Source organism: Nicotiana tomentosiformis, chromosome 2 (assembly GCF_000390325.3).
Source record: "Nicotiana tomentosiformis chromosome 2, ASM39032v3, whole genome shotgun sequence".
Taxonomy (NCBI): Eukaryota; Viridiplantae; Streptophyta; class Magnoliopsida; order Solanales; family Solanaceae; genus Nicotiana; species Nicotiana tomentosiformis.
Window position 1 is genome coordinate 30,131,792 of NC_090813.1, and position 10,739 is coordinate 30,142,530.

The 10,739-nt window shown below is 38.5% G+C and overlaps 3 protein-coding genes across 3 annotated transcripts; all 3 read right to left on the reverse strand.

The window, feature by feature from the left end:
• Positions 1 to 315: 315 nt before the first annotated feature.
• Positions 316 to 5,762, reverse strand: LOC138904543 (uncharacterized). The gene is made up of 4 exons (XM_070193048.1): positions 5,757 to 5,762; positions 5,558 to 5,647; positions 4,999 to 5,320; positions 316 to 704 (listed from the first exon to the last, which is right to left on the reverse strand). Exons 1-4 carry the CDS (start codon positions 5,760 to 5,762, stop codon positions 316 to 318), a joined length of 807 nt encoding a protein of 268 aa, XP_070049149.1.
• Positions 5,763 to 8,121: 2,359 nt separating this feature from the next.
• LOC117273467 (uncharacterized) lies at positions 8,122 to 8,520 on the reverse strand. Its single transcript, XM_033652626.1, has one exon. The coding sequence runs from the start codon at positions 8,518 to 8,520 to the stop codon at positions 8,122 to 8,124; it is 399 nt and encodes a 132-aa protein (XP_033508517.1).
• Positions 8,521 to 8,559: 39 nt separating this feature from the next.
• On the reverse strand, positions 8,560 to 9,519 carry LOC138904544 (uncharacterized). Its single transcript, XM_070193049.1, has 2 exons — positions 9,361 to 9,519; positions 8,560 to 9,285 (listed from the first exon to the last, which is right to left on the reverse strand). The coding sequence occupies exons 1-2, from the start codon at positions 9,517 to 9,519 to the stop codon at positions 8,560 to 8,562; spliced, it is 885 nt and encodes a 294-aa protein (XP_070049150.1).
• Positions 9,520 to 10,739: the final 1,220 nt, after the last annotated feature.

The window sequence follows — 10,739 nt, forward strand, 5'->3', positions numbered from 1 at the left end:
TGAGGGTAGTTCTAGCAGGAGGAACCACTCCTTTCCTTGTTGAGAATGATGTCTTTGTAGATTTCACAGTGGTATTTATGGTCTTCTTTCCTACCTCAGATAGTGGCATATCATCTTTATCACTGCTAACTTCTTCATCTCCAGTGAAAGGAGTTAACAGAGACCCAGGTTCTTGAGCCCTTGTCTCTTCACCAATTTCTTCTAAAAGGACTATGACAGTGTTTCCAATTGTCATGGAACCTTCAGATTCCTTACTCACGTTCCCTCTTCTTCCTTACTCTCATCATCACCTTCTTCACTCTCACTTACTTTTTCTTAATCCTCACCCTCACTTTCAAAAACCTCTTCTTCTTCACTCTGATTTTCTTCTTCTGCATAATTATGGGCCTGTTCACTTGTCTTATCCTTTGTATCACTCTCCTTCTCATTTCCAGATACTCCCTCATTCTCACTCTTTTCTTCTTCATTGTCTATGTTTTGAGCATCATGTTCCTCATGCCTGGTCATAACTTCTTCTTCTTTTTCACCTTCATCATTTTCTTCATTCTCAGTCCAACTGAAATCAAGGAAATCAGAAGCCTCCTTTTGCACTGGGTTTTTATGTCCTTCCTCTTCAACCACAGGCTCCACAACCGTCGTATCTACCTCTTTTCCTAGATCCCCTGTACGCTCTTCTACCGTGAATTTTTCCACTGGACTTCTCACTAGTAGGTGGAAGAGTATCTAGGGGTGCAAAATCTATAGCAGAAGCCAAAACATCTAACTTAGAAGTAATATGTGGTACCTGATCAGTAGTGCCTATACCTGATTCCCCCTAAATCACAGATTCCTTGACTTCAGTGTCAGCCTGCAGCAGCCTCACGCACTTTCTTGACAGATATTCTTGAAGTTGCTTTGACCTTTGCTATCTTAGAGGTATTTTTCGTAGGAAGCTAGGTGCATGGGTAGTTACTTTTGAAGGAGGGGGTACAATAGAGATGGGAATGATAGGAACATGAGTAGTAGGAACAAGGGAGGATGAGGTAGGTATGATAGAGGATATTGAAGGAGAAAGAGCGGATGTGGGTGTGGGTTCTCTTGAAGGCTTGTCATTTTTCTTCGATTTGGGCTTCAAGATTTAGGGTTTTGCTTCAGCCTTGGTTGATGATTTAGCTTTAGAGGGTGTTTGACATGCTTTAAGCATGGTGATCAGATGAGAGACTCGAAGAAGAGAAAGAAAGGGTTAGTTCTTTATAACTGCTTTCGATTCTTGCTTAGGGTTTGAGAGTCACATTGAGGTTAGAGAAGCTGATCATAAGAGCATTTTAAAGGTGTTACTACTGATTTAACTGGAAGAGAGAAGGTGACCGAATTTGAGTTCTAACGGGACTCTTATAACAGTTACTTTGACTGTAAGGTTTTCAAGAGTAATTGATCTCTAATTGCACAAGGATTCCCCTTTACTCTTTGACTATAAGACGATTAGAAGTGATGCCAATGGAATTAAAAGTCCGAGTATAGCAGTAATTTTAGAATATAAAGTCCTAGTGACTCAAAACAGTATGGCGCATACCTGAGTCAAAGAACCAACTCCTTATTTGTTTCTGCAATAAAGCTTCAACACTTCATATTAGTATCATGCAACACAGTTATCAGCCACATTTTCTAAGTAAGTGTGTGAGCTTAATACAAGCACAAAGCTAAATCAGACACATTGTACTTAATTATCTACATTTTAGTATGCTTTTTCTAACCAATCACTGGGAGTCAACTTAGTGGGAGGAGTTGATTAGACCTAGTTCTAGTATATTTCCTACTCAGAGCTTTAGTAAAAATATCAGCAATTTGATCTTCAGTTTTACAGGAGTTATTTGAGATATTTCCCTTTTCAACATTGTCTCTGAAAAACTGACGTCTAATGTCAATGTGCTTGGTTCTCTTGTGCTGGCATGGATTTTTAGCAATGTTTATGGCACTGGTGTTATCACAGAAAATAGGAACACTATCAACAAATATACCATAGTCCCTTAGCTATTGTTTTATCCATAGTAACTGAGCACAACAGGATGCTACTACCACATATTTAGCCTCAGCTGTAGATAAGGCTACTGAGTTTTGCTTCTTAGTTCCCCAAGACACCAGACAAGAACCTAGAAAATGAGTTGTTCCTCAAGTGCTTTTCCTTTCAACATGATAGTCAGCATCAACATAACCAAATAGATCAAAGTTGTACCCTATGAGATACCATAGACAGAGGTCAGGGGTCCCCTTGAGATATCTTAGTATTCTTTTGGCTGCCTTCAGGTGAGATTCCTTGGGATTTGCCTAAAATCTTGAACATAATCTCACACTAAACACTATGTTAGGCCTGCTTGCTGTGAGGTACACCAGTGACCCAATCATTCCTCTATATAGCTTATGTTCCACACTTTTCCCTTATTCATCAAGGTCCAGCTTTGTTGAAATGGCAATGTGGGTATCAATAGACTTAGAGGAGTCCATGTTGAATTTCCTTAGTAACTCTTTAATATATTTCTGTTGATGTATCATAGTTCCAGTAGGTGTTTGCTTGATTTGCAGCCCTAGAAAGAAGTTCAATTCACCCATCATGCTCATTTCGAACTCATTTCCCATCATCTCAGCAACTTCCTTGCACATTGCTTCATTGGTGGCCCCTAATGTCATGCCCCAAAACTGAGGAGCGCGACCGGCGCTCAACCGAGTGAACCCAATCGAGCAAGCCTATTAGATTCCTTATACCCAAACTCATTCATGAATAAAGAGCATATATGTTTTCCTTAATTAAACAATAAAGCGGTCATGTTTGCAATTACCAATTTCTTACCAATAGTTTTATCATTTTTAATATATCAAATGGACAAGTAATACAACCATAACATAACATAGTTTGTCTTTCCCCAACACCAATACACAACCCATACTATATCTACGGAGCCTCTATAGATAAAGATGAGTACAATGATAATGCCAGCAATAAGGCCCCGGCTATACCTCAAACAGAATACACAAAGAACAAAAGATTCATGACCCCGGGATGAAGTGGGACTCACCAAGTCAGCTAGGAAGTAGGTGTACTGCTATCACTGATCAATATTTCCTGGTGTAGAGCCACCTGCATCCATTTAAAGATGCAGCGCCCCCGACAAAAGGGACGTTAGTACCGTCGAATAGTACTAGTATGAAAACTAAACACCAATTTAAGAATTCAGAAATACAAGATGAATATGATAAACCAGTGCAGCAATAGTATAATATAGATAACCATCTCAACCATAACAAGATTATTAAAAGCTATCAACAACATTTATAGGATTTAAGATGAGATCCTCTATAACCATCTTCACATAAAGCGGCCCCGCTGCCTCACCTCAATGTATGCAGGTGGAGGTGTACGTACAATACCACAACTCAAATCAAGCGGCTCTGCCGCCTCACCTCAATGTATGCGGGTGGATGTATAACCACAGTACCAATAACCTACACAAAGCGGCTATGCTGCCTCACCCCAATGCATGCGGGTGGTGGTGCCACAACAATACCAAAACTATATACAAAGCGGTCGTACCGCCTCACCCCAATATAAACGGGTGGAGGTGCAGTCCCACAATACCATAATTCCTACACAAAGTGGTCATGCCGCCTCACCCCAATATATATGCGAGTGGAGGTATATCACAATCACAATCTCTATACCATAATCCCCACACAAAGCGGTCGTGCCGCCTTACCCCAATGTATGCGGGTAGAGGTGTATCACAATCATAATCTCTACACAACTTGGCATAATAACTTTCACATAAATCACGACTAGAAATTATAACATGTGGATACATAATCCATAATTTGGGACACATCCTCAATTTATAATGCAATATAATAAGAGCATTTGAAACACGGATTGAACATATATCTTCATCACAGAACTTATCGGAATACTCGATTTATAATCAACATCTTGGAACTTACAAGGATAATGGGAATTCCAATTCTCAAAGAAGAGTTTAGCCAACATACCTCAATTGAGCTTCCTTAAACTCTAAATCATTTCGGAATTCTTAGCAACTTCAATCTATTTTAGAAATATAATAAATTGAACCACAATTAGGAAGATGATTATGATTCTAGATCATTTGAGCATTTTATCAAACACTAGGTGTGCATTAAGGTTCAAGGTCCTTTTATGGCGGATTCCATCATCACACAACCCAACCTTTACCATTTTTAGCTTAACAATCTTTTTACACCCTTTGATAACATATGCATGTCAAATAACCAACCCTCTTGCCCAGAAATTATCTTGCTTATTATCCATTTCTACATAAAATTCGAAATTGAGGGTTAGGGTGTAGAATCTTACCTCTAGGATGAAGACCTAGTGAGTTTCCCTTCTTAATCTTCCAAAACTTGGGCAAGAATTGAAGAACAATTATTGGAGAACACCTTCTCACTCTAGAGCACCCTCTCTCACTCTAAAATTTCAGATTATCTCTAAAAAATGGCCTAAAACATGTATTTAACGAAGTAGGGTCGGGTTTTAAAAACCCAAAAATGAAGCTCCGGAACAGGTTCTGCGGTCGCATATGTGACCGCATAATGGTTATGCGGACCGCATATCGGTCGCATAATTGGTTACAAAATAGCCAAAAGAACTGCCTGTGTATGCGATCACTATGCGGTACGGATAACTGTTATGCGATTGCATAATGCACCGCATAACAGTTATGCGGTCGCATAGTCGACCGCATAGCTGCTTCCAGAATAGCCCTCTCCTGCTCACTTCTGCGGCCATTATGCGGCCCGCAGAGTGATTATGCGGTCGCATAATGGACCGCATAAACGCACTTTTCCGGCAAAATATTTCCTTTATTTTCCTGTGCATTGTTCAACCCAAAAGGTCCGAGCCGTGGCGAGCAAGCTCGCCGCGAAGAATTTCTATAATCCTCAAACACATAAGCATAGTCCCGCACCATGAAACATTATTTTCTTTGCAAATTTTACCAGGCCTTGCACTTAAGTACTTTGAAATTTTCCGGGGTGTTACACCTAAGATAATATCATCCACATACACTTGCACAATCAGAATATTCTTCCCTTTGCTTCTTAGAAATAGAGTGTTGTCCACCTTTCCTCTTACAAAGTTGTTGGCTAAGAGGAATTTTGAGAGCCTTTCATAAGCTTTAGGAGCCTGTTTCAGACTATAAAGAGCTTTATCCAGTTTGAACACATAGTCAGGAAATTCTTCACTTTCAAATCCAGGAGGTTGTTTGACAAACACTTCCTCTTTCAGGTACCCATTCAAATAGGCACTCTTTACATCCATCTGGTATAAAGTGAATTCCATGTGGGCAGCAAAGGCTATCAGCATTCTTATCGCCTCCATTCTAGCTACAGGTGCAAATGTCTCGTCATAGTCAATGCCCCTCTCTTGATTATATCCCTAAACCACTAGTTTGGCCTTGTTCCTTGTGATATTTCCTTGTTTATCCAACTTGTTTCTGAACACCCATATGGTACCTATGACAGTTCTATTCTTAGGTTTCTGTACCAGGTGCCAGACCTTGCTTCTCTCAAACTGATTTAGCTCATCTTGCATGGTTATGATCCAATCTGGATCCTTTAGAGCTTCTTTGATGGTCTTAGGTTCAACCTGTGAGAGGAATGTTGTAATTGCACATAGATTTCTTAGATAAGACTTGGTTTGCACTCTTGCATTTGGATAAGATATGATATTCTCAAGAGGGTGTGAGCTTTGATACTTCCATGGTCTGATCTATATACCCAGCAAAGATTCTCCCGAGGAATGATCCAAAGGAGCAGGTTCAGTAGGCGTGGCTTCATTTGTCTGGTCAGCAGTTAGAGTAGTTTTTTCTTCTTCTTGTTCCTCATGATCACTGTCAATTTCCTTAAGGTTTTCAGATCTATCTTCATCAGATTCCTTTGTATCTCCATCACCAGTGAATCATATGTCATAATTTTCATCTTGCAGACCTTTCTCATCTAAATTGTTATATTCATCAAAAATAACACGAATGTTTTCTTCCAAACACATAGTTCTTTTATTAAAAACCTTATATGCCTTACTATGTGGAGAGTAACCCAAGAAATTCTCTCATCACTTCTGTCATCAAACTTACCCAGAGCTCCCATTATTATGCACAAAATATTTTCACCCAAAGGCTCTAAGGTGAGTGATGTTGGGTTTTCTTCCTTGAAGTAACTCATAGGGAGTTTTCTCAAGAATGGGTCTGGCCATGCATCTATTTAGCAGATAGCAAGCAGTATTGATTGCCTCAGCCCAAAAATTCTTAGGCAGTCCACTAGCAATCAACATAGTCCTCACAGATCTTCTAAGCATCTATTCTTTCTTTCTACAACTCCATTTTGTTGTGGTGTTCTAGGTGCAAAGAAATTATGGTTAATGCCACGTCAGCAGAACTCAAGGAATTTTGAGTGTTCAAATTCAGTTCCATGATCAGTTCCTATACTTAAAACATTACTACCTATCTTTTGTTGAATCATTCTGACAAATACATCGAAAACATCAAAGGTTTCATCTTTGGATCCCAAAAACAAAGTCCAGGTATACCTGGAGAAGTCATCAACAATCACAAACACATACCTCTTACCTCCTCTGCTCCTTATTCTCATTGGTCCACATAGATCCATGTAAAGGAGTTTCAGAGGGTTAGAAGTACTTACAAACTTCTTAGATTTAAAGGATGACATAACATGTTTCTCTCTAACACAAGCATCACATACCTTGTCAAAGGTGAACTCAACTTTAAGTAGCCAAAGAACAAAGTCCTTTGTTGCCAACTTGTTGAGTTGAGATAGACTGGCATGTCTAGTCTTCAATGCCATAGTAGTGGATCATCTTCCACTAAAATCAAGCATGTGTGCTCACTCTGGGGAAGTGACATAATTGATATCTTGTAGACATTGTTGTGTCTCTTTTCCTTTAGCACAATTTCATCAGTATCAAGCTTAGTGACAGTGCAGATTTTGGAATTGAATTTTACCTCATTTCCTTTGTCGCACATTTGAGAGATGCTAAGAAGATTGTATTTAAGATCTACGGCATAATACACATCTTCTATAGCATTAGAGAGTGACTTGTCAACCTTGCCAATACCTGTTATCTTGCCCTTTTTCCTATTTTCAAATGATACATTCCCTCCTTGGAAGGTTGTCAGTGAGATAAAGTTTTTCTTTTCTCTAGTCATATGTCTTGATCATCCATAGTCTAGATACCAGTCCTGATTATTTTCTCTCACCTTATCCTCCACCAAAATTCACAAGTTAGTTTTGGGAACCCATACTAGCTTGGGTCCCTTTTTGTTTGAAAAAGGATGAATCAGATCCCTTCTTGCCCAGAAGGGGAGGGAATTAGAAGCTATTTTCTTGTTAACCTTAATCCACTTAGTTTGGACATGAGGATTAACCTTTGGCTCCTCTTCCTTCTTCAAATTTTTAGCAATACCAAAGGTGTTTCTAAACTGAGCATGAATTAAGGCAGGATAAGTGTCTCTAAAGTGTCACACTCTTCCACTATGAGTGCACATATTATTATCAGAAATTCCTACATACTTTGGGTAAAACTTAGGGACAGGTTTTCTGTAGTCAATTCCAGATTTGTTAGAGCTACAGTTTCATTCAGCCAATTCAAGGCATCAGAAGATCTATGCTATTTGCTTAGTCTAGAGAGTTCATAATTGGCCTTTTTTAGGTTTTCATGCAGGACTTTATTTCTACATTCAACATCATAAAGATTATCATGAGGAAGTTTTAGTTTATTTTCAAGCTTATCCTGCGGATCACTTATTTTTCCTTTGCCATGTGTATCAGGAGACTTCTTATTCTCAGAAGTAAGTTCAAGAACCTGGTTCTTAAGTTCTTTGGCTTGTTTCTCAAACCTGATTAGCTGATCATTTCCATTACTCATTTTATCCATTTCATTCATTAAGGTCACAATTATGGCCATCAGTTGCCTTTTGTATATAGCATGATTATTTTCTTTTAAGTCAGATATACTTACCTGGTTTGCCTCATCTTCAGTTTTTGAATCACTCATGGCCATCATTCCTATCACTTCTTCCTCTGATTTTGATTCTTCAATCGCCATTAGTGACATTTCGATGTTTTTATTTCCAAAGTCAGTTCCAAGGTCCTCCATATGTCATGAGTAGAGATGCAAGAGGACACTTTGAGGAGGGTGTTTCTATACAGACTTTTGTAGAGAAAGTCCTTTGCTTTAGCATTTTTCTGAACTAGATGACGATCTTCCTCATCGTATTCCTCTTCTCTTTTGTTGCACTTGTTACCTTCACCATCCAATTTGGTTGGGAGAATTGGTCCATGACTGACAATTACCCATAGGTTAAAGTCAGTAGCCTGAAGAAATATTTCCATATGTAGCTTCCATTCATTATAGTGGTGTTCATCAAACAAAGGAGGTCTTCCAATGTGCATCCTAATCTGTACTGGGGGTTCTGTCTTCACAGCTTGCTGTTCATCAATCATAGCATAGAGACTTAAAGACTTATACTCCTTTTCTTCCTCTTAATCACTCCCATTATCCTCATATGCTGCCAGGAATGCTTGTTTCATGGCTTCAATAAATCCTTTGCCTAGGATTTTTCCTTTGTTAGAACCCTTTTCTCTCATCTTCTCATGTTTTTCCTTTTCAACTCGTTCTTTCCTCCGCTCGATTTTCCATATCGGGTTGTCCTTTACCATGTGATCTATCTTTCCACACTTGTAGCACCCATCATACTTAGCTTTGTCGATCTGCTTGTGCTTACTACTGGTCTCTCTCTTGGATGCACTTTTGGAATTCTTCATGAACCTCTTGAACTTGGCAAACATTGCTAGATCAGGATCATCATAGTCAGATTCATCATCCTTAGATGCTTTAAGAATCAAGTCATTATCCTTCTTTGGATCTTCTTTGCGCAGTTCTATCTTTCTCATTTCATGAGTTTTTAAGTTTCCAACTAAATTATCAAGTGAGATTTTATCCAATTCCTTGGCTTCCTCGATTGCAGTGACTTTTGATTCCCGTGAAACTAGAAGTATTCTTAGAACTTTGCTAACTAACTCTTCTGAGGTAAATACCTTTTCAAGTGATTTCAGTTCATTGGTTATTATAGTGAACCTAGTCATCATATCCTGGATGGGCTCAGACTCCTTCATGGAGAAAAGCTCATAGTTTCTCATGAGTAGTTCAATCCTTAATCTTTTTACTTGATTTGTTCCTTCATGAGCATTTTGGAGTGCATCCCATATCTACTTCACATTAGAGCACACAAAAATTCTATTGTACTCATCAGGACTAAGTCCACATATAAGGATTTTCTTAACCTTTGCATTCTTCTCCATCATTCTGAAATCTGCAGCCACAAATTCGGAGGGGTCCTTAGAAATTGTTTCACTTTGTGCATTTTGTTTAGTAGGAATCAAAAGACCTTGATTTACTATGGTCCATAGTTCATAGTCTTCAGCTGTCAAGAAATCTTCCATTCTTGCTTTTCACCAACTGTAATATTTTCCATTGAACAAGGGTGATCTGGTAGTTGATTGTCCTTCATTAATTCCAGGTGGAGCACTCATCTTTCTTCCAAGATCTCTCTAGGTATTAGCTGTGTAAATGAGAGAGCCTGCTCTGATACCAATTGTTAGTTTGAGTGCCCGTATGGATTACTAAAGAACTTGGTTCTTTACCTTGTTCCTTAAGCGTAAAGTAAATAAGTAATACAATGAACACAGTAATTTTTACAAAAAATTACCCGGCTCAAAAGGTTCAAAAATCACGGCCTACCACGTAGGATTTTCAACTTCAACTCTACTAGAACAATGAGTCAAAATATATCAATTACAAGACTGTAATTCAATACTCTCCAGTACTCCTCCTACTCCTATTTGATTCACAAGTTACTCTAACTTGTAAAGCAAAATATTCACTCCAACTCACTAACTGCTTATGGCGTTTGATTACAACTCAATTTCCTAAAACACATTTACTAGACTGACTCGAAAGAATACAACGCAAGTACTCAACACCAGTAAAAATAACTTATGACACTTTAGTTGATGTGTGAAAGGATAGTTCAGAAGTCCAAATTCAATCCTATTTAAACACAACTTGAGATCTTCTAGGATTTCTATTCATAGTCAACTTCCTCTTTGATAGGACTCCTACTGTTCCAAGGATTTCACAAGTTTTGGGACTATTGTCTCTGACTGACTTATCTGTATCTTCTTGAGCAACGACCCTTATCACTTATAGCAGCCATCTTCCACCAAACTCGGACCTGGGTAACTTTGAGATAAAGTTACTATCTTGTTCATACGTATAAATATCAACCATGAGGAGCTGATCCTTTAACCTGAGGAGCTGGTTCTTCACAACAGTTAAGCAATTACATTGAGGACCTGATTCTTTGAGAAGGTAGTCACACTTTGTTAATCATCAAAATTTCAATACTCAACATGTGTAGAGAACACTAAGAGATTTATTTGTTGTAGCTAATTTATTTTTCCTTCATACTGGCATTGATTTTTTTACTAAGCATATTATAAGGTGTCCTTTGGGCTTGTCTGATATTCGTCCTGTAACTTAAAATTGGGACCTATATTACATGCATATTCTGTGGTTTAGACCGAAATAATTTCATATAAACCTATCTGCTAAAGAGATAGACGTTCTTTGTGTTTTCAACTACTCTTGATCTTCTTCACGT

What these genes read in the sequence shown, in the direction of transcription:
- LOC138904544 (XM_070193049.1), bottom strand. Translation starts at nt 9,519, where the DNA reads ATGGAAGATTTCTTGACAGCTGAAGACTATGAACTATGGACCATAGTA. An exon ending in TGATGGAGAAGAATGCAAAG is followed by an intron (nt 9,286 to 9,360) that starts GTTAAGAAAATC and finishes AATGTGAAGTAG; the next exon opens with ATATGGGATGCACTCCAAAA.
- LOC138904543 (XM_070193048.1), bottom strand. An exon ending in ATCAGTTTGAGAGAAGCAAG is followed by an intron (nt 5,321 to 5,557) that starts GTCTGGCACCTG and finishes ACTTTATACCAG; the next exon opens with ATGGATGTAAAGAGTGCCTA. An exon ending in GTACTTAAGTGCAAGGCCTG is followed by an intron (nt 705 to 4,998) that starts GTAAAATTTGCA and finishes TCCACCTACTAG; the next exon opens with TGAGAAGTCCAGTGGAAAAA.
- LOC117273467 (XM_033652626.1), bottom strand. Translation starts at nt 8,520, where the DNA reads ATGATTGATGAACAGCAAGCTGTGAAGACAGAACCCCCAGTACAGATT.